The 22,555-nt window shown below is 49.5% G+C and overlaps 5 protein-coding genes across 5 annotated transcripts; 2 read left to right on the forward strand and 3 right to left on the reverse strand.

Annotated features, from left to right (window-relative positions):
* Positions 1–138: 138 nt before the first annotated feature.
* On the forward strand, positions 139–2,945 carry ETH_00001720 (uncharacterized protein; the record flags this gene model as incomplete). The annotated part of the gene is made up of 4 exons (XM_013377549.1): positions 139–2,508; positions 2,593–2,638; positions 2,724–2,815; positions 2,916–2,945. 4 exons carry the CDS (start codon positions 139–141, stop codon positions 2,943–2,945), a joined length of 2,538 nt encoding a protein of 845 aa, XP_013233003.1.
* Positions 2,946–3,313: 368 nt separating this feature from the next.
* On the reverse strand, positions 3,314–5,404 carry ETH_00001725 (Aspartyl proteinase (Eimepsin); the record flags this gene model as incomplete). Its single annotated transcript, XM_013377550.1, has 9 exons — positions 3,314–3,427; positions 3,485–3,526; positions 3,582–3,668; positions 3,864–3,960; positions 4,282–4,334; positions 4,392–4,516; positions 4,575–4,612; positions 4,780–4,879; positions 4,990–5,404. 9 exons carry the CDS (start codon positions 5,402–5,404, stop codon positions 3,314–3,316), a joined length of 1,071 nt encoding a protein of 356 aa, XP_013233004.1.
* A 2,827-nt stretch (positions 5,405–8,231) lies between these two features.
* On the reverse strand, positions 8,232–11,733 carry ETH_00001730 (insulysin, putative; the record flags this gene model as incomplete). The annotated part of the gene is made up of 7 exons (XM_013377551.1): positions 8,232–8,386; positions 8,442–9,276; positions 9,337–9,517; positions 9,574–10,456; positions 10,510–10,657; positions 10,715–10,849; positions 11,071–11,733. The coding sequence occupies 7 exons, from the start codon at positions 11,731–11,733 to the stop codon at positions 8,232–8,234; spliced, it is 3,000 nt and encodes a 999-aa protein (XP_013233005.1).
* Positions 11,734–12,564: 831 nt separating this feature from the next.
* ETH_00001735 (uncharacterized protein) lies at positions 12,565–14,496 on the forward strand (the record flags this gene model as incomplete). The annotated part of the gene is made up of 9 exons (XM_013377552.1): positions 12,565–12,597; positions 12,697–12,866; positions 12,984–13,068; positions 13,163–13,293; positions 13,392–13,512; positions 13,622–13,695; positions 13,908–14,010; positions 14,099–14,245; positions 14,332–14,496. 9 exons carry the CDS (start codon positions 12,565–12,567, stop codon positions 14,494–14,496), a joined length of 1,029 nt encoding a protein of 342 aa, XP_013233006.1.
* A 629-nt stretch (positions 14,497–15,125) lies between these two features.
* ETH_00001740 (DNA polymerase theta, putative) lies at positions 15,126–21,682 on the reverse strand (the record flags this gene model as incomplete). Its single annotated transcript, XM_013377553.1, has 13 exons — positions 15,126–15,230; positions 15,330–15,485; positions 15,580–15,847; positions 16,738–16,858; positions 17,001–17,805; positions 17,962–18,253; positions 18,505–18,584; positions 18,843–18,976; positions 19,219–19,607; positions 19,755–20,215; positions 20,431–20,514; positions 20,644–20,995; positions 21,417–21,682. 13 exons carry the CDS (start codon positions 21,680–21,682, stop codon positions 15,126–15,128), a joined length of 3,513 nt encoding a protein of 1,170 aa, XP_013233007.1.
* Positions 21,683–22,555: the final 873 nt, after the last annotated feature.

A 22,555-nucleotide genomic window follows, 5' to 3' on the forward strand; every position in this document is an offset into this window, starting at 1 on the left:
CTGTGCAAGGAGCAACGAACCTGAAAGAAAATCCATTAGTTCCATTTGTTGCCGCAGCAGCTGCGATCCATGCAGAGTGCTGCGTTTGAATGAGAAGGCCGTCAACGTACACTAGGTTCACTGAAGAATTGTCTCACCATGGGGTATGATCGCGTTTCAGAGTCACGGAGAAGCCCATCAGGCGGTAGATCAAAAGACTACGTGGGACGCCGCAGCGGTCGAGCAGACTACAGAAGCCCAGACCGACGCTACCGAGGCGCGGACTCCTATCGGCGACCCTATCGAAATCGCAGCCCGGAATATGAAAAGTACCGACGCAGAAGTCCATCGCCAGCGCGTTACGGCAGAGACTCGCGGGCCTACAGAAGTGGCCGCACTGCACCTTACCGGCGCAGCGGAAGCCGCTCCATAAGACGTCCTCGTAGCAGAAGTGTAGACTCCACGGCTAGGAATGAGAAGTACCGGCGGAACGATGCACCAGCAGCTCGCTTTGGAAGCAGGGCTTCATACCTGCGGTCGAAAGAGGTTAATCGAGCTCCATCGCGGAGCCCTTCTCGCGGCGGTCGGTGTAGGAGTCCCGCGCGAGGGGATCAGTCGGGGCGCCGAGATGCGCGATACCGGTCGCACTCCAGGGATTGGTACCGCGAAAGGCACGAAGGACGGAGAAGAAGCTACGTTTCCTCAGAACGAGAACCTTTGAAGGGAGGTGCATCAAGCCGATATGACGTTTCATCCAACAGAGGAAGTGCACGCCGACCACGTGACACAGATCGGTGCGCCGCAAGAGATCGCTCGAGAGATCGAAGCGGGTCACACCACGGCAATGCCCGTCGACAGTCACCTAGGATGCCACAAGGACACAAAAGGGCTTCATCTAGTGAACACGCACGATCACATGGGAGGAACTCGAAGTGGTCTCGCAGTAGAAGCAGGTCAGGCAGTTGGGCCCGAAAGAACAGTGCGGCGACTGCTAGCGGGCGATCGCCAGTTGACCCAAGCAGGTCTTGTCGAAGATCAGAAAGCCACCGGACAGGAACAAAGGCAGCAGACGCAAGTCAGCGCCCTGAAGGCCCTCCTCAGGGAACTCCCCGACGCTCCCCAGTCGTCTCCAGGCAAGAAGAGGAGCAAAATCTGACTCGTCAATCAACTGAGCATGTTCACAAAGATGATGCGCGATCTGCTGGCGACTACAGAAGGGTTGGGGGCTCTTCGAGGAGCTCGTTACAGTCACAGTGCCGATCTCCTCTGCCATCGCACAGCACATCAAGGGCGCAAACTGTGGCAGAGGCGAGCAAGCACTCAAGACGGTCTGAAGTGCATTCCACCAGTGGATCTCCTTGCCGATCTGCTGACTGCCCGACCCCTGATCTTGTCTCTTCGAAGCCGCATAACACTGAAGGCAAGGGAGGGGATTCGGCTAGGCATTCTGTATCTCGCCAGGAAAAGCTGGCCTCTAAACAACACGGTTCTCCAAAGCATGTAGAAGACGCCGTGACAGAAGAAATATCTACTGCAAAAGAGCTGCAAGAAACGCCAAAGCACATAAATGAGGCCTGTCCGGGATCGAGGCAAGCTGTATCCGTTTCACGCTCACCGTCAGCCCGCTCCAGGGTTCCTGACGTCGAGCGAGACGAGCGCAATGAGCGCCGGTCCAGCCCTCCAAGGACACCTCCAGCATCCGAGCTTCCCGTTGCAGAAAAGTGTAGGCAGTCTTCTGAGGCAAATGCGCTGACTACAAACCATGACGTAACTGCCCAGAAGCGCGATCCGCAGGCAGAAGAGCAGATTCACGGACAGAGTGATTTGCCGGTTAAGGGGGAAGACGATGCGTCAACAACGGACCTTCAACGCAGTCGTCCTTCCCCACTACAGAGGCGTGATGAGAGGCCAAGGAACGAAGGACACTCGCACGTGGAAGCTAGGCGCCCTACCGGCGCGATTTGCGATAGGAACGTCGCATCGGATGATGTATTTTTTCGGAGGAAAGATGAATCGGGAGATGTCCATGCAAGGCCTGCTTCAGGAGATAATCTGCGCAGTACTAAACTAAACAGGAGAGCTCTGAAGCGCAGAATCGTGACTGCCGAACCAGCAGCATTTCCCGGCGTTGCAGAGATGCATGGATCATACCAAGAACTGTCCCCACGAAGATACTGGAGAAATCCGCGGTTTCCTCCGGATAGGGATGATCGCTTTTTCCCCAGTATGAACAGAGTTCAGCCTTTTGGCTATAATAGATGGAACCGGCTAGATGGAGAAGAGCACTATGACTTTCCGCAACCTCCGTTTCCTGGTCAGACGGGCCGATCTGTTAGGCTAGTAGCTCGACGGAACGATAGAAACTTATTAATATCTCCGCAGCAGCGGGTCAGATATACCACGCCTGCCGATTTCCAGCGCATGCAACTTCACAATGGCATTTTTCAGCGTTCAATTCAACCAGATCAACGTCATTTACACAGGACGCCGGTTCCTATTCAGCCAGCTGCATGGCGAAACCGGAAAACGGTAAGACCGCCTTCTTATTTTAGCTGCGAACTAGATATCTTGTTTCTAATGCATCTGGAAGACTGCCTTTTTGTGCTGCAACAGGCCGGGATTCTAGGACGAACACCACAGGAAAGAAGACACGCAGCAGGTAGGTCATAAAACTAATGAATGTCCAGAGGATACGCTAAAGTTTTCGCAACAGCACGCATTGCTCACTGTGCAACTGCGTGCAGCCGCAAGCAGTGCAGACGGGAAGTGGAGCCATGATCTTTTCGAACAGTTGTCGAACGAACCGGAGAAGAAACGACGCAGGTTCAACCTCTATGTAGGTTAATTTTCTCTAGCTTCTTCCCATAACCATTGTGCATTTGTTGCAATTCTCTTTTCAAACTGCAGTAGCTGTCTACATGGTTCGTTGTACTCAGGGCGAAACACTCGAAAGGGTAGATGATTGAATTGGCATGTCGGGAATGTGCTTATGATGGCACATATCGCATCGACACAAGTGCAAAATGTTCGGGAAACATTCAAAAGAAGGCCAGTGCGATTGCAGCAGCGCTGGCTGCAACAAGGCACGACGCCGACGCCGATGATGCAGATGATGGAAATCCCTTGATGAGCGGTCCGGAACCTGTTTTTGCAAAATTAGTGGAGATGTGGTGCCATACAAAGGTTCGACATTACACTCACCTTCGTGGTTTGCCCTAAAGCGTTATTTTCGTTACGCCGTGGATTCATTTCTTGCTTGGCCAAAGATATTCATGATATGCTTACCGCATGAAGCCAACCATCTGCGAGTTTGAGCATTGATAGGAGTTTATTTCTATTTCATGTTTGGGTTTTGCCATACCATGTGATCGCGGTCAAATATACTGTAGTATTTCCGGATGAAGGAATTTCCGAGCACGAACAAGGGCCCACGGGGCGCTGGTACGTCCTGGAGAGACAAACTATAGTAACATTCTAAAGCCGTAGTAGCATAATGCTGGCTTACCATTGCCATGAAGCCGGCCGCGCAGTTGTTGGCGTTGCCTCTCTGTGTGACGTTCTATGCCGAATGAATGAAGCATGCAAGGATTACGAACGCTTACGGCATCCAGCTCCTCCACTACGTAGTCCCTTGGTTCCAGGCTGAAGTTGACGAGCCTTCCGTATATATCTTTCAAAACAAATGTGAGCTGCAGACAAAAATTTATATCTTGGAAAAAGCGAGCGACGTAGTTGTGAACCTACTGTGGGTAGGGTTCCAAGATTCGAGCAGTTCTCAGCAACGTTGAGGGCTTTGATGAGGGGATTGATGACGGATGATGGTCCAGTTATCTGCACGACAGTAAATGCAAATTGCTTGATGAGCATACTTTGCAATCTCGTACCAAACTGGATCCTGTGTCAACGGCTGCGCGACAGCCGCGCTTCTCACAGACGCCAAAGGATTTTCCATTGATCTTTAGCCCATGGAGACCAATCTCCCTGTAAGCGTATCAGTGCTTAAGTTGCTTCCATGAGCAACAATGAGAACAAGGACAAACCAGTAGTCTGATTAAAAAACAGTATGAAAGCCGAGTAGTTGAGTAGTGGTGAGCGAATGGCGTACCGAGAGAGATGACGGGGAACCATTTAGGTGTGTGCCCAGCGAAGGTATACTTAGGGTCCGCTGCTCCAAACTAAGGAGGATTTGCAAGCGAGCGTTGCGGAAAGTGGTTCGAGCTCTTTACCGAAATCTCTCCAGGCCTACGAATTTATATCATGGCTACCCATACGGCAGTTTTAAGTCATTATTCATGCTCATACCGATTGATGTCTTCGCTCATGTAGACGGAAAACACGTTACGGTCGAGAACTTTCTGGAGTGAAGGCAGCCATAAGCGGCGTTCGAGGAGTTTGCTCTAACAACGACGAACCTCCTTGACCATTTGATCGACGATTGGAAGTGCGCTTGACGGAAGCCCCTCTTCGCCCGACACATCGGGGAAACCCAGACCGACTAGCCCGTCAAATGGCAAGTCCGCGAAGGGATGAGTAGATTCTGAAGAGAGAAAATGACGTATAGTGCCATATTGGGCTGATTTTTAGCTTTAACGCACCTTCGACGGCAAGGCCGATTGCCTGGTTGGGCACTTTACTGAATAAGAAGATGAAGAAAGTGCTGCGCAGTGAAGAAAGCTGTTATTGCCTTACATGCCACCGATCTCAACGATATCGCGACCCATTCGAAGAACGCATGCTCCTGTTCCGTACTGCAACAGGAAATGAGCTACTTGTTGAAACTGTAAAGTACGAGATTCTTACTTGAATGAATGCGACTGCTGGATCTCCAGTGAGTGACCGTATTGGTGAAAACGTGCTGGAGTACTTTGGGTCGAATTTCTCGTGCGGTGCGCATCCTCCTCTGCAAGTACTCAGTATAAATAGTTCAATCGTGTGCTTTAAGTAAAATGTTTTTTACTTCTCGCATTCTGCTGCGGGAACCCAAAGATTTGAGGAACCAGTATCAAAGACCTGAAGACGGATTCAAGTGTGATTCCATTTTTGAGCCGTCGGGAAGCATGATCTCATCGCTTACTACAACAAATCGCCTCCCGGGGGTTCCGATCTTGATCTCGCCAAAATACTGGCTGTTATGGTAGTTAAGCAATTTTTGCCGAGCCATCGTTCCAGAGGAACCGACGCTTCCCATGGTGGTGTGGTGATCAATCAGCTGGGATACCAACTCCCCAAGACCGGTAAACTTGTATCTGTTGTCCAACTTGATCGTCATGGGAGGCTCGCGCAAAAGATTGGCGTGAAGATCTGCTGTCTTTAGCATCACATCTTCGGGCTCTTCAAGTGTTTCACTGAGGAACCGATGTCGTGCATCGGTTGCAGCAAGAGAGCTACAACCGGCTATGCCGGCCACGACCAGAAGGGAACGCATTGTACCTGGCTGTTCGTGGTTTCGGTTAATTGAGGTAAGCCAAGGTGAGAAATTATGGCTAGCAGTCAAAATGAAAATGCGTCAGTAGATGAATGACCGGCTGATCATTCAGGTGTACGCACAGCAGGGAGCGTGAACTTGAATCTACCGCGCACGCTCAAGCAAGTGTGCATGCTTGATCTGAGATGCTCTGGAAATTATGAGATCAAACTCTGAATGCAATACTTATAATAAGAAATCGACGGTTATTTCGTGACCAGTTTGAAAAACTGAAGTTCTGGGCAGTAAACACACTTTGTTGCACACAAAACAGCTCGCAGCCACCAAAACACGAAACGGCTATTCTCACAACAATCATTTGAAGCTGTTGAAAATGCAGCTTTCCGCGCGCTCATTGAACTGATTTTGTGATGCATGCTCTGTAGCACTACAGCTCTTTCCGCTCTTCGCAGCATCCAAATGATGGGCAAACTTAACATTTAAAATTAATCCCTCTATTTTTTTCGAAGCTTTTGAAGAAAAAGCTTTGACATATAACCTTCTGACTGAGGTGACCTTGTCGTCTGCCTCAACAAGTCACTCTCGCCAAACCGGCTTGAATTCCTTCCGTGAAACGCTAATGAGTCGTGAAGCTAAATTGCGTACAGATATGCATCAAAATGAGCAACCCTGGCATAACTATAGCTTCAAGTTCCCCGCACCCGATTTTTAAACCTCAATGGCCTTCGTTGGTACTCCCAAACCTACAGGGCGGTGCTCTTGCACTCACCCCGAAATCAAGACGCCTTTCCTCTTCCACGTTCCCAGAATTGCAAAATACAAAGGGCGGTGCATATTTGCCTCAGGAAGAGGTTAATTCCGCTAAAATTTCAGATCAAACTCCGAGAAAACAAGGTAACCTGATACAAGGCACAATATCTGAACAGTTGGAAAAGGATGCTCACAAAAAGTTCTCGAATGACTCCCAAACAATTATTTCAAAAAGCAGTCACGAGATTGACAAAACGAGAGTACGCTTTAGCTTGTCCTATGGCATTTCTAAACTTTACGCTTCGGACACCCCAAGAGTTATTGAGGAGCACGAGTCATACTGGGTGGTGCAAATGCCTCTACTGCAATTTTCAACCGGCATAGGCTCTCCCTCTGGTTCACAAAAGTATAATAAGACTGAAGAGCTTTCTTGTGAATTAATCAGCCGGTTTCTTCAAGAAAAATACCGTGAAAAGCACTTCCCCGTGCTCTCGTCCCGGCAGTACAACTTCGGGTTGGTCTTCTATCTTGAGGACTCCTGGGCTGGTCTAAACATTGTTGCAAAATCAGAGGAAGCATATTTGAAGTTTGAGGCCCTTGTAGAGCTCCAATTGGTTCACTGTTATGTGGAGTGCTTCGTGAAGGGTCCTTCCCTACAATCAGTAACGAAGCTATTCGGGAAGACAGCAACTGGAAGCGCTGAACTTTGCATAGACGTAATTGAAAGCAGAGTCTTTGGAAACACACGATGCACAAACACATGCCAGTTTCGCGACACCAGAAGCAGTCTTCCAACTGGCAGCACCTACGGTGTTATATCCCACGTAATTTTCCAAATAAGCTTCCCTCCAGTGTTTCTGCCTGAGATTCTCCTGTGCAATGATATTACACTAATAACCAGTCCCTATCTCGAGAGAGGGACGGTCTCAAAGCGCTTCAGCCTGGGAAACCCTTGCGTTTTCGCAATAAGTTTTCCTCATGTGCACTGCCGTGGAAAACGCGGCAGATTACACACAAATATGTATATGGTCCCTCGTTCTATGACGCCTACCTTGAAGGATAAACAAAAACGTTACATTCCGCTTGTAAGCACGATCCTACCTCTAGTAAGCAGCTTCCGGATCCTGTCATGCAAGTGAGCCTTTCCACTGTGCTGGCATCTGGCATCATGGAAAGTCTGCTAACTGTGTCACTGTTAAAAAGCATGTTACACAAAGTTCTGAGGGTGCGAGGTCAAACCGAAGTGTCAGACAGCCCGTTCAGTGCAATACCAAAACCAATAATCTAGTCAGTCGCATTTGTGTGACGCCTTATTTCTTGTCTCTGTGCACTCTCTGCCCTATGCAGCATTATTCAGCGAAAGCGTTGGGATCCATTTACAAAATCTTCACTGTGAGCTGGTTTTCTTCTGCGTTCAGATCGCTTCTCTGCGCCGGGCTACTTGCTATCTACCCAGTTGTCTTTTCCGAAATTTTCACGAAAATAGTAAAATGGTTAGGAAATGGTGAATTCATGTTTTCGAGAAAACTATTTGATCCTGCTCTTTCCATTTTTCATAAGTGCATGAACGCTTTCTTAGAGCTCCGCCAAATCCTTGATCAAACGCCGATTACCGTCACTCTGTTCTCAAATCATCGACAATGTTTCGACAGTCCTGTAGAGACTGAGTTTTTGTTTGGGAGAGAAGGAGCGCCGTGGCTGGAAATATTTGAAAGTACTTCACACAGCCTATGATTAAAGCAAAATTCTAGCCTGTTCATCGATGAACTATTTTCGCCCAGCATTTTGACATCCTCATACGTTCAGAACTGAAAAGTGGCGTTTCCGACTGTTTCTTGTGCACATATTGGTCTACCATTTACTGCCTGTGGCGGTCGTTGCAAAAATTGCCCCTCACCGCTGCTGGGCTTTCAAACTAGAACTCTGGACTACGACAAACTCTGTGCAACTTTAACTGCAAAATACAACCAAAAAAATATCCAAATCGATTAACTGTTACAAAACACGTTTTCCATGGCGTGGAAGCGTAGAAAGGGTTTAGTTAGTGTGGCCTGTGAACAGTTGAGTTGTACATAGCTCAAAGATCCTCCAAGAGCTCGAACAGCGAGAGAAGGCTTGGAGGTAGCTCGCAGATAGACACATCGGGGAAGTAGCCGTTTGCTTGTTGAACTTGAGACACGAACTTGTCCTCAAGGCTAAGAAGCTTAGTTGGCGCCTTGACAACTTCTTCGGCTGCAGAACGTTTGTCAGTTGACGTTTCAACAAACTATGTGCCAATTTAACTCACCGGTATCGCCACGGCGGAGGAGCGCCGCATCTTGGCCTTTAGCTTCTCCAATGAGCGTGACCTCCTTGGCAGGCTCAAGATCAGCAATAAGTTTCACGACCTGACGTTTTTCCGGTTTATAGCTTGGTAGATTCAGCAAAAGATCGAATAAACTAACCATTCTTCTTGAAGGGTCAGACAGTTTCGTGAAAGTCCGGAGCAAGTGCTTGCGAGAAAAGTCATTGTCCAGATACTTGACCTCCAAGTCCCTCTTGGAGAAGCAATTTGCATGAGAAAATATCTCATCCGCCGATTTCTTGAAGTCTTCGGAAAAGTTGGCCTCCACTTTTGTAAGCTTGGCATGAGCTGCCTCCTTCCAGCGACTCAGCTCTGCTTCAGGCATGTTGGAAATGTAGTCTTTCGCCTTTGCAAGCTCTGCGTCGATCATCTTCACTACTTCATCAGGGTGGCTCTTGGAGCCTTCAACGAAGCACTGAAGAAGTGCTGTTGATGCTGCCTGAGATTCCTTTGCTCCAGCTATATACCCCAATTGAGCTTCCGTTCGAAGTGAATCGTAGATGCGACGATTCAGGAACTGGGAGAGGATAGCAAGGTTCACACGTTCCTCAATGGAAGGAACGCCAAGCTGGAATTGAACCAGACTCGCGTGGTCCTTGTCTCCCTTAATGGGGTTTGCAAGTGTTGCCTCAATAGTCTGTTTTTGTTCCATTGCAAGAGACTCCACAGCATCATCATGTTCAATGGGTGTGAATCCTGCTTGTTCGAGGAAGCTTTCAGTCAACAAGAGTGACTGATCACGGTCTATATTTCCCATGACAAAGGCATCCACGTGGACCTGAAAGGGGAAAAGCAAATAAGCAATGAACGAAAGTTTCTCAATGACTGGCTAACTGACATTCTTGAGCTCGCTGAGCTTGGCGATTGAGTCGTCGTAAGTGGTCTGCTCAAGTGCATTGAGCAAATCCATGCGACTAAATGCATCATTTCTTGTCAAAATCGCGGCGGCTTGGAGAGCATGCTCAAATGCCATGTTGGTCGCTGGGTCAGCAAGCAATTTTATTTGCTTTTGCTTGACTCTGGAGGTTTCACCAATCTTGAAAGGTTCGTGCATAGTAATAGTGTGTTGCCTTACCTCTCGAAACGCTCGGATTCTACCACAGAAGGGTCCCTGAGCACACTGGCCACGTGACTCATGAGCTTGTCGAGTTGTGTCTTAGTGTAGCCTTCGAATGTCATGTGGAATCCGGTTCCTTTGAAGGCCAGGCTGTGTGTAATTCCGCAATACTGGAAATCCGCAGTTTCCTCTTGTAGATGTTCTGCAATTGCAGCAAGTGCAACAGAACCCTGGGTGCGAGAAAGCAAATCTGCCTTGTCCTTTGCAATGCTCCCGCTCAACTGCACAGCGACTCTGGGAAGGGCAGAAAAGCCCTGGCCCTGCCACCACACTGCTGTCCCTGCGTTGCCTCCTTGTTCGCTGATGAGCTCTGGCTCATTAAGCCCAAGAAGACCTGGGAGAATTTCTAGTTCTGAAGCCTTAGGGATATGCAGAAGTGGAGGCGGCATGCGGAAAGCGTTTGGTGAGGCCGTTAAGACGGTCATGGCTACTGCATGGTGCTGAGGCAAGTCAAGCACTCTGAACTGCACTCCATAATATGGATCCGTCTCGAAGCTTTCGACTTTCGATGAAAACTCGGGATCAGCAAAGGCGATGATCGCTTTAGATGGCGACATCTCCTGAAGCAGCTGGTTCGTCAGACGAGGGTCCGCATCAATCAAGAGGGAATCCCCAGCCACTACATGATACGGCTCGTAGGTCAATAGATTGTGAGCTAGGCGAGCTGCTTCATCCATCAGAGATGAGCTTGGTTGCGTTGTGTGGAAATCGACATGCGACTGTTGGGCCAAAGTCGAAACCAAGTCGTGGCCGACACCGTGATCGCGCAAGAAGTTAATGTACGAAAATATCTCCTGAAGGACGAGCCCCCGATGGGTAGCACCTTTCTGGGTCAGGTCCACTGCGCCAACATGTGAGTATGAATATCTCTTTTTATTGATTTAAATTACTCACCCTTCAAGCCAAGAAGCGTGCTGATGGTATTCCTGTCAACAACTGGAGAAATGCCATCAGCGAGACCTAGCAGCCGGAGGCGCTTCGCCAAAGATCCCTCTCCAGTGTACTCAAGTAGATACGTGAGTACGCTGGTAGGTTGCTTTTTCTGAAAGATTCCTTAGATGCATTTCTGAAGAAGAGAAGGGCGCAATGTTGAACTCACGTAAGAGGTAAGAGTGGGTGGGAGACCAAATGCAACCCAAAGGCTAGGCTGCGAAGAAAAGCTCTGGAGGTGAATGAACTTTCCACTGTTGGTGTGGTCAAACGGCTTGACGGTGTCGAACATAGGTCCAGGGCACTGAACCATCCCGAGCCAGTCAGCGTGACCCGCCGATATGCCTATTACCAATGATGATGGGCGATGCTTTTAACATCCAGTTGAACATGATGTTACCTTCGAGTTTCTCCCTTATCAGCGATTCTTGCTCATCAAGAGATCGCGGTGAAATTGTGACAGCAACCTAATTTCAGGCATTGTGTGAAACTTCGAAGCGAATTTACCAACAGGCCACCACTTACCATGTTTGATCCACAGTAGTATTTGCTGTGGAAGTCTCTCAGGCGGTCAACCAGGTCAATTCCTTTCGCTTTCGGATTAGTACTCAGAGTTGCGGAATTCCCAGTGGCGAATCGGGACATAGGCCCCTTGGCAAGAGAGCGAATTGTGTACCACGCCCTCTCGTCATCGTTGGGAATGTTTTTCTGGTGCTCGGCGTCAATCGCGTTGACCTCCTTTTCTTCGTACTTGCGGTCGAAGAGAGGAGCTTTGAAAAACTCGGAGAAACGGTCCAAGGCCTCTTCAAAAGCGCTGTCTGTAACCTTGTTGAAAAAGACTGTCTTCTCTTCGTCAGTATAAGCATTGTTCGCTCCGCCGTTTTGTGTCAAAAAGCTATCATAGCTTTCAGGCTCGGGATACTTTGACGTCCCAAGAAACAGCATGTGTTCAAGAAAATGCGCCAAGCCAGGTACATCTTCAGGATCGTACAAACTGCCAGTATTTGCAGCCACTGCGAAGCCTGCCTCATTAGATCGAGGATGATGCACCGCTATGGCGTGCATGCCATTGCTGAGCTGGTAGTGGCGGAAATCTCGGTAATCGGCCTCTGGTTTGAGGACATCATTTGCCAGTGCTCCAATCGCAGAGAGTCCAACGCAAAGACCAACACTTGCCGCGTTCCTCATCTTGGCCGGAAGAACGTAGCTGAAAAGGGAAAATTTTGTTCAGTCGAGTCCAGGGTGGAGAACTCTGGAAAACTCTGGCGCACATAGTGGTGTTCAGCTGTTAGTCATTGTGCGGGGTGTCTGTACACTGCCACGTAGCTCACGCTCCTTGTACCGTGAGTGTCTGAATTCGCATACAGATGCTGTAGCTGTACGCATTGCGATCTTGAATCCAACTAAAAGTAATCAATTCTCAGACTAGGCTGGCTTTGGTAATAAGCCTTTCAGTGTAGTGGAACCTACAAGGCTTTCAGAGGCGAATGGCATTTTGTTCGTGACGAGAATATAGGCTAGTGGTATCATGGTGCCATTCTTCGACGGAGCGTGATCCTCCGTCGCAACTGAAGCTTTCGACATGAAAACGCTCCTCTAATTACCTATAATCTCAGTAGAACTTCGTTTATTTGCCAAATTCCTCCTTTTTGGGACTTTAACCCTTCAGAGCTTGAGCCTCACACTAGCATGCAATCAATGCACATTTGATTATGTGCCTCCCGTAGTAAAACAAAGTCGTGTGTGTATGTTCATAACATAAGAATTTAGTTTATTTCAGTACAATCAAGACGGGCCTCTTGATTCCTGAAACGGGTGTCTAGGTACATCATAGTGCGGCGCACGCATGTTGCTTGTAGAGGCCCTCCTCGCGCTCAGCTGCGCTCAAGCACGATGAAATGTTTCCGCTTATGACTGAAATATCAAACATGACTCTACCACAACGCCAATAAACTTTACAGCTGTCCGTGTTCCGAAGAAGGAACCTTCGCAGGTGGCGGATCAGACACACGCAGGAACATGGCTGCCGATGACAGAGAATATCTCTCCTTGGTGAGGGCTAAGCATTGGCAGCAATGCAGCTGCTGACCAGTAATACAGGAACTAAGCGAAAACGACTCTCATTTCAAAATTTGGGCTGACTGTTTTCAGAAGGTTATGCGGCTTTCGCAGCCATCATGGGAAACTAACGTATGGCCACTTGTTTCTCTGCGCGACGCAGCGCGCGAAGATGCTGATGCATTGCAGGCTGCCACAGAGGAGGCGGTCAATGAGAAGTGGCTTTCGAGTGCTCATGCCCTGCTACTGCCAGTAACACAAGGGTAGGGCAGTAGCGTCGTTCACAGAAACATCCGCATATGAGGGATCTCGGCAGTCTTGGGAGCACTAAACACTGAAGAGAAGCGTACGCGTCTCTATTCTTTTTTCTTGGTGGTTAGGCGAGTCTTTAGTGGGGAAGTCTTCTCGGCATACCTCAATATTACGAACACATCAGCAGTTCAAGCCAACAACGTTAAGCTGCAGGTGAGTCCCACGCTTGCTGATTTTGCAAAGTTGTCTGAACAGCAAGTACATGTGTTGAAAAGCTGCAATATCTTGCGTTGGCCTTTTTGTGAAGGTTGAGCTTTTCCTAGGGCACTTCAGATATGTATTATTCGACAATTCTGAGGATCCTGTTTTAAGCTTGAATCCTGAAGATTCGTTCGACTGCACGATTCAGCACCAGCTTGAGGAGTCCGGAACATGCATGTAGGTTATTCTTCCGTGCACTGATTCAAGCTTAGAGACAGATGTAGAGAGAGAAGGCTCCCATGAATTTGTTGTATGTGGACATTGTCTCCCACTAGGCTCGTTTGCTCCATTTCACACTACATCGCTTCATCTGCGGAGCCGAAATCCTTCAAGAAGTCATTCAGATTTACTGCTCAGAGCCCATTCAAGGTTACCCATCGCATTGCGCACCTGCAAGTACGACCTTCGTAGTTTTCTCCAGCTTGTAGGAACGAAACATGCATGTGGAAAGGCATGAGTTTGCAACTAGCAAGCGTCATTCTGTATTCCACTTTCCTGTTCTCAGGACAAAACGGTTGTTGAATGCACACTACTTAATGTATCTCAGCAGTTTGTTTTTCTGAATGAGGCCACAATACTGTGCGCCGAGGGTTTGGAATGCACCCGGCTCGATTGTTGTGCTCCTGCTTCAGAGTCGTAAGTTTTTGTGCCGTCATGCAATCGCTAACAATTGTTCAAATTTCCTTCCAGTGGTGGGTGTTTCTTGCCTGATGAAATGGTAACACGCACAGGCAAATTGGCAGCTCGTGTACAGGTACAGATAGGATCTTGGATGCTGGCTCTGCGCACAGATTCTGCAAAGGAATTCACAACTTTCGCCCTAAGGACTGTTTTACTGTACTCTTTGCGCTCTTTCCCACAAATCCTCAGCTGTTTTTGGAAGACCTAGCGAAGGTGGGACTGCACACCTCGCTATTGTAGAATCGCGGGAATTCCTACTTGCAAACTGACCAGATGACCGCGTGCGTGTGCTCTCCTCCAGCACGTGCCGAACTTGGGACAACTAACACTTCAATGGCGCACATCAACCGGGGGTGTTGGAACCGTAAGCGATTACCTGCTGACAAATGTGCCTCAGCCGATGCAGCCGCTTGAAGTCCGTCTAGCTTCATTTCCATCATCAGTGGAGGTAAGATGAGGAGTATTCAGTTCAAACTGGATAGTGCAGCTGAGCGTCAGCTGTTAGATTTTTCGTAAAGTTGCTTGTTACTGCAGGTCGATCGACCATTCCATGTGGAGTTAGAAGTCATCAACAGGCTTAACACTGCTCTGCAACTCGTGCTTAATGTCAAGCTATCAGAACTCGAGCCGTTTGTCCTGGAAGGCCCAAGCCAGCTGGTAACTATTATGTTTCCCTCACGTTCGCAAGGTGAGCACTAGAGGATCCCTCGCGCAAGCTCCTGCAGTTCCTCACATTGTTCGTTCAGACGCTCGGACCCCTCGGCCCGCGGTCATCGAAGAGATTCGCCTTTGAATTGCTCTGTCTTGAGCCAGGTATGTAGCTTAGCTCTTGCGTTTAACTGCTCGCGCTCTGTCATAGAGCGAACTGCGTGGCCTGCCGTTTGCATGGAGTATGGAGAGGGCAGCGTATCAGCGTACGTGCCCTGGTTATGCCCGCAGGATTCCATTCGCTAGGGGGCATTCAAGTGTGCGATTCCGCAACTCAGCAGCGTACGGGGATCAGTCCGCCATGTCACATATTAGCCTTCTAGGTGCTAAAAATACTGAGGAACTGACAGATTCTCATTTTTTCGTCAACAAAATGCTTTCACACGTCGCTGTGCTATCAGAGCACTTGCCTTGCAGCTTCGCCGGATGCCATTAGTAGCGCGGCTGACAGTGAGTGGCCAATAGGGTCTATTCCAGCAGTGAAAGACGCACACGCCTGAGCTAGGCTTTGCAATAGTGCAGACGCCAGCTCTCTCTCTGTACAGCTGTTTTTCGCGTCGCACAGTACAGGAATTGCTTCCTATTGCAAAGTGTGTTGACGCGAGCCGGATATCCAGCATTCAAACCTGTAGGCGCTCCTGGGGACCTAAGTCCTGTTCATCTCCAGACTTATCAGCAACCTTTCCCACCAACGACCAGTGCTCCGCTGCTTCATCTTCTAGCGCCTAAACAAGTTGCACCAAGAGGTGGAGACCAGCAGAATTTACCATATGCGTTGAAGCTGCTTCATTCAAGCTTTTGCTAGGTTGCCCATAGACGTTTACCTGTAATCTCACTGCCTGCTCCTTCTGCGCTGCGTCCTTCAGCTTCACGCTGACCGCCAATAGGCGAGCGCGCTGCCGGCGCAACTTGGACTTCCAAACATCTTGAGCCTCAGGCTGAGCCGGAGCTAAAACTGCTGGCTCTGCTGCTTCTAGTGCCTGGCACAGAAACACGAGCCTAGATCTCTTGAAATTGCGGCCAACCGTGACATCAAACGCTTAGTACGACGGAGTGCTGAGGCATGGCGCATACCTTAAAGATATCATACAGGGACGAGTTTACAATCTGAGCACAGCTGTAGATTTGAGCAGCGCGAAGGGCTGCCGCCCTTCTTGGCGTCATGCCTTCGAGTTGCAACAGATGCTGTAAGGCAGCTGAATCCCCGTGCTCTTCTCCACTTCCACCGGGAAAATTATCTTTTCTCGATGGGTCCACTAAGGCCGAAGCCAGCGCTCCTGTGGGCGAACAGGCAAGCTTAAGTTTCCCCGCCAGCACAAAACAGATTTCCGACAGCGCTGCCCTGAAAATATCGACCGCGAAAAATCACGTTGCCACTCGTGTGACACTAAGCAGTATTAAGTTTCTGCTGATTCCAAAAACACCTGCGTGCACTAATTTGGGAGGTGCTTAAAATCGGACTACGCATGAGAGTAGAACGCACTCTTGAGGACGAAGGATGCGGAGGAAAGACGCAACAGTGGAGGCAACAAGCGCCCCTTGTGTTGCACATGCCATTAGTGTGCTTCTGGTGACACCAAACCTGCGAATTTACACAGTTTAACTAGCCCTTTGGTTTACTTCTGCTTATTAACCTGGGTAGTGGTGAGCGCTGTGGTTACGTACAGCTTGCGTTGGCTGCCACTTGCCTGCGCATGGCGGACTCGTACGCTTCCCCTTCTCGGTATATCTCATGCAACAGCAGCGCATAATAAAAGCGACGATGAATTTCTAAGTCTACGCGCGCTCGAAGTTGACTGAAACTTAGCCTGAAGCGAGTTCACATATTGCACTATTTCAAATAGCACCACTTTCGGGGCCTTCCAAAATAACTGTAGGCTAAACGTCCACTTCTAGCTACAGTAGAGGTACCAAACAACGATTCCTCTTCCAACCACAGTGGAGTTATGGGAAAGGGCATGACCGCCAACCTTTCAGAAAGCAGGAGGTCAGCGGTGTCATTTGTGCACCGGCGAGGTGCTCCTTGCGTTTTGACGGCTTCCCTGGAAATAAATTGCCTACGAATGCCCAGGGCGTCAGCAACTCGCCTGAATGCAACCACTTGCAACGAGACCCATCTGATACTTTGTTTTCGTGGAGTTCTGTAGCTCTTGCAAGTGCACACGTCTGAGTCTCTAAAACGTTGCAGCACAAATGATAAAAGTTCTTCGCAAAAGAAAGGCACGAACTGACCTGCAGCTCGAGTCAAGTCTGTCGTATACAGAGAGGTACGACTGCCAGTGTGGCTGTGTTTCGCCTCCAACAGCTACTGCAGCGATAAAGATGAGGTGAAGCTCCGTACACGCGCAAAGACCTGTAATACCACAGGCTGCGAATAGCCGAGGATCTGTCTCCTTGCGTGCTGACTGTGGCTGTTTTACAAAGAGCACATTGGATCTGCACTTTGCAGCTTGATTCTGCAAAATCAACTTTGCTGACGGAAATGTAACTCTGACCTAGAACGCTCGCCTTGAATATGTCAGCAAATAGTTCAGCTGCTTCCCATGGTGCAACTCCTGCCTCAACCGCTGCTCCTCCCACTTCTGTTGTTGCGATCTGGCCCCCAATATCCCTCCAAGTCGCCGCCATTTCACCCAGGTCAGTCACTTTTGAGTTATTTCTGAGGTTATGTTCCCCATCTAGGTGCGTAGCCAACGCTTCAAGCCCACGGAAATGTAAGCGGACACTTGACGCAAATGCATCGCTTTCACCACAGGTCGGCGTTAAATTACTTCGACCAACAGCGCCGACCTTCATAGCAAAACCGGTTGGCAAGACAGGTAAATTCCCTGAAGGGGTCGCTGCTGCATTAATCACAAGTTGCTGAGCACTGCCAGAGGAGTCAGAAACAAGCCCTTCTCTGGCCTTCTCTTTGATTTCACACCCTTGCAGCATCCTGGCAAGAACTACGGGAGACCGCAAACAGGGATACTGCTGCAAGAGCAGCCTGCAAGCGGCCGATAGGCATGCCGAAGGAAAGGCGAGAGAGCGCAGCGGGTGCCTGCGTTTTTCATCAGCAGCTGCTACAACGCTAACTGACTTTTCTGACGCGATGTCCCAGTGTGGTCTTCCTAGTGTGGTAGCTGATATTTGTGGGTTTGCCTCGGAAATTCCATACGAGCCACTGCAGCTCTTGATACCGGCGGATTCGTCAGTGCGGCAGATGGGAAGAGGTCCACTAGGCTCAGCTTCAATGAGATAGTACGTATGCAGGTAACGAGCAGCCTCTGCAGCTTCCCTAACGAGCAACGTATGCGGCTCCTGCCGAAACAAAGCGCAGCGTGAAGGGGCTTAAGCTGCTTTTTACGGGACTCCACTTGCCACAATCATGAGTTCTGACTGCCTCAAATACAACATTTCCCTGTCGATGGCGAAATTCCTTTCCAAAGCAGTAGCCTGAGTACTCACAAAGCATACCTGGTGACCCCGAAGAGTGCAGCGCAGCAAAATAGCTGCAACGTCAACGAATGCACAGCTCGCCAAGCTCTTCGGAGTCTCCCTCCAACGACGGACTAGCGGCAGAAGCACATGTACAGCCTCGAGGAAGAAGCGGCAGAGGTGTTGTCCCCTCAGATTGGATGTCACCGCATTCACGCAGCACTTCGGGGTACAGCTTGCAGAGTCCGACATATCTGCCGAGGCTACAGCATCGAGCAGTTTTCGAACGTGTGGTAAAGTCGTGGGTGAGCAAATCAGGTAGGCGTCTCCTCTGTAAAGTAAGGAAGCGTCAAACGCACTCAGCTACGCATAGAAACATATGAGCCTGTTCCAGAGGGGCCCTTGCGTTAGTGCCCTGCGGCTAGAGTTACATTATTGCTGCACTACTTCGTAGTGCAGCAGCTAGGTACCACAAGTGGCTCCAGAGAGTCCACTTTTAATCCCTGCATGAACGAAACCCATAGGCAAGAACTAGACCAGTTTCTGGGAAACAGCAAATGTAGGTTAAGCACTGCATCGCACTTGTGTTCAAGCCCCTTGCGACCGGCGCGACCAGCCATCTGGTGAAAGCGACCCGGGGAAAGAAGCTCATCTCGTCCAAACTGAAAAATCCACGAATCGTACAGCCAAACGAAATGAACAGCGTCGGATAGTCAATGAAACGCCGTTGTGCTAAGCACAGGAAAAAGTTGCTGGCAGCTTTTCGTACGATCAAGGCCACGGCTAATAGAATGGCAGGATGAACAGCGCCATAACCATTTTTGCAGCCCCAAGTTAGCACGGACGCATAAGGGGTATTTCTTGGACATTCGTGTTAGCTACGGGTTAAAACTAGTATACCAAGGGAATAACTGGCATACATGGGGTGCCCGAATTATGACGCGAGCAGCTGGTAAGTTTACGCCAAGAGCAAGCGTTGACGTGGCGCATAGCACATTCAAGTAGCCTTTGCGGTACCCCATCTCAAGTAACTCCCTTTCCTCCCCGCTTAGACCTGGCAGCGAGAACAGACGCGTGATGTGTTTAAATAGCCATCAGAGAGAAAGAATCCAACTCGACAAACTGTTACAAATACATAGAACCGACTCACAAACTGGCGCAAAAACATGAAGCATTAAGCTAAGTGAAGCAAACAACATGTCAGCAGACAGGGTGAGGGGAAATGAAAAACAGAAGAGCATCCCTAACAGAAATTGGAGACTCAAATGTCAGCATCTTTGAACTAAAAAGTCTCACCGGCATGGTGGTAAGCGACGCCTTCACAGACTGCGGCAAGCATAGTAGTTGGAGGCAAAAGTGAAATTTGCTTCAGATGCCACTGCAGCTCTTCTCGTCCTTTCAGGTTCTGTGGCTCAACGTACAAATGGGGACTTTGGACCAGCAACTGCGCGAGCAAAGTGACCGGCATGGCAAGAAGCTCTTCCAGTGCTTCCAGATAAGCTTGCTTCTGCTCTTGCTGCAAGCGATTCTTCTGCTCTTGGACGGCATCTGAAGCATTTTGTTGATTCTGAAGAAACGGTTGCACAGCCGCTGGGTGTCTGAGCCTTCGCCTTTCGAGAAGAGCAGCAGTACGCTGCTTTATCAGATCAGCCCACGCCTCTGCTCGTCTGTAGAATGGCAGCGCTCTGCACGTTCTCAGAAGCAGACACTCTACCAAGAAGTATTCACTGCCCAAACGGAGACAATTGCTTGTGCGTGAGCAGATGTGGAGGCAGCTAAACTTTACCAGCTGCTGCATATGCACGGCCCATCAAGCGATAAGGGTCTCTCACTTCGCAAGGAAACTAGCAGTGCGGGCTGTCCACTCCTGAGTGGGGCAAAATATGATGACTTTGCGGCCTTCTCGCAAAATCTCCCATGTCAGTGCCCCGAGATGCTCGGCATCCGCCTGCCATCCAGCGCGGAGTCCCACGGTAGTTGCAGCTGTTTTTGAGTGCCGGGAAGGGTCTTCACGTCCTGGTGAGGATAGCACTGACGAGTCAGCGTCAGGCTGTTCTCTCAGGAAACGCAGAGCAGAAGCAGCTATGAAAGCATGCCCACCACTTGAGTCGGCTGTGTGCTCTAAGGTGGCAGGCAAAAGTCCTGCTGTTGCAGCGGCGCAAGCAGAAGCGGCTGCTCGCACGGCACGTGCTGCAGCGCAAGTTGCAGCATCCCCAACTGGAAGCAAAGAGAGAGATCCACCATGCAACTTGCGTGCTAGCTGTAGTCCCGATGCCTTGTCCCACGAAAACACCTGCAGAAACCGCCAGCAAGCACATGAAATGCCTCGTAATGAAAGTTCCCACTCCACGTCCCCAAGCAGCACTTTTCCACAATGCTCCTCAGAGTCCCCCGGAGATGTTGTACATTCGGCACTCGCATTTATGTCATGTATTGAGACGAATTGTAACCCTATTATACTTGGGAAAATGTTGTTGCAGCGGCAGCAGCTACCAAAGATGGTCTGACCTCTGGGCCAACTTTCACGAAGATGTCCAGAGGGGACGGCCGCTCGTCAGTTACAAATAATTCAGCGTTGAGCCAATCCGCAATCTGTGGGAAACAGCAGACCAGCTTTACATCGCGGCAGGTAAGCTGGCGCAACATAGGATGTATGACTGACGCCGAATAAGACTCCCATTTGAAGCTACAAAGCGTGCGTCATTAAGTGTGGCAGCGCACCTGGCGAGCGTTCGGTAAGGTAGCGGACATTCCGATCAGTTGAATACGCCTCTTAAGACTTTCGTTAAGAAACAGTAGTTTCGCTAAAACCATCTCGAGCAGATGCCCTCTCTGGGGGTCTCCAACGAAGTGAAGTTCATCCACGCAGACGAGGCCAACTGGAAAGTCTTCTCCTACGACTGCCATTCGACAGTGCAAGCTTTCCCACCACTCATTTGCCCATGATCCACTCTCATCCTGCGCTGAAGGCGGCAGACTTGCTTCTGGCACCTCACATTTGACCAGTGCCTTGGAAACTTCGTTCGGGACATCACCAGTTGCGACTTCGGGGACCAGTAGATCTAGAACAAGCCTATAAAGACACACTTGAGATCCTAAACTACACATTTCAAGTTTTCAGCAGCAGTTTCAGCCTGAAATGACACTCAGTTCGCTCAGAATGAAAGAAAAATTTCAAAAGAAGGCTTTGAGTCATACCGCAAGCTGCTCTGGTCGTCAGAGAGTCTAGGGCGTGATGACATGCCTGTTAATAATCATGTTCGCCTTCTCGAGCGTGCAGACAGCCACGTCAACTCCAGCATACCAGTTGGAAGCCGCATCTGATAGCTCAAAAGCATGCTGCAGCAGCAAGGATTGCTCTTAAGATTTGTTGCTGGTAGTCTGTGCCATCCCCATACACTTAAGGGGCAACAAAAGTGCACAAGGGCCAGTTGCGCTGAAGGCGCATTTCAGATCCGCTCCTGTCTTTTCACTTTGATGTTCTTCGGTATCACCCGGCATCTACAACTATGTCATCTTTTTCCATCTCCTTTAAGTACAGGAATCGTGGGCGTCTGCAGTACTCTTGCGGCTCACTTGCTCCTGCATGAAAAGCTTCGACGCGCAGCGTCAAGGGGCCCAGTAACTGGCGAAGATGCTGGACTTTCTCCGCGCAAAGGGAAACATGTGGCACAATCACCAAGGAGCGCACGCCTTCGAAGAGCAGGCGTCTGTAACGCAACACCAAGTATGAAGACTGGCTACTAGACCTTAACGCCATTTTTGACTCGGCTTTACGCTGCTTCGCACTTTGCAGATTTGCAGATCCTAAACCATGCGCCGCTTGTACAAAAATGTTCTTCACTACTACGGATTTCGTACTTTTGAAGTACTGAAATCTTGTCTTCGTCTGCCTACCTGGCAAGGAGCACTTCGGCTACCAGACTCTTCCCACCAGATGTAGGGGCACAGTAGACAAGAGATCGCCACGCAGGCGCTTCAGTGACTGAATAAATTGTACCCCAGTATACATAAACCAAAAATGTACACTAGTTCTTGAAGAAAAGTACGATTGCTGGTGGAGAGTATAGGGAACCTCCTAGCGTGCCAAGCCACACCAGCAACCAGCAACGCGTAGAATTCGTTCCAAAAGTTGAAGGAAGCTGCATCTGTTAGTTCCTTTCAACTGCATCTTACCCTCTGTGAGCGTGGAATGGCCTTTTTTTGGCAGCGCAAGATGCAAACAGTGAGCTTGCCACGGATACAAGCTGTCAACCCCAAGGGAGGCATAAGCCCTGCAACAAAAACGTGAAGGATACGTGACCACGAGGTTTTCTGCAATAGTCGGTGTGCATATCTCATTCAAGGGCCCCCGTGAAACGAAGCTTGCCTGATGAGAGGAGGTGGGAGGCACCAATGCCGAAGATCTAGGTTGCTGCTTGTCCTGGCTGTCAACGAATAAGGCGCAATACTCTCCGGGATTTCTATACGGCTCCCCTTTCCACGAACTGCAAAATCCAGAGAACCAAAGCCGATCCTACAGGAGCATTTATTCTGTCGCCGGCTAATAATACGGTGCAGGGGGCTATTTGGGAATTTGCGGATACACGGCCAAACTCTAGTGCAAATATCCAAATTGGACCAGACATGAATT

The sequence above is a fragment of the Eimeria tenella genome, genomic scaffold, assembly GCF_000499545.2.
Source record: "Eimeria tenella Houghton genomic scaffold, Eth_scaff55, whole genome shotgun sequence".
Lineage (NCBI taxonomy): Eukaryota > Apicomplexa > Conoidasida > Eucoccidiorida > Eimeriidae > Eimeria > Eimeria tenella.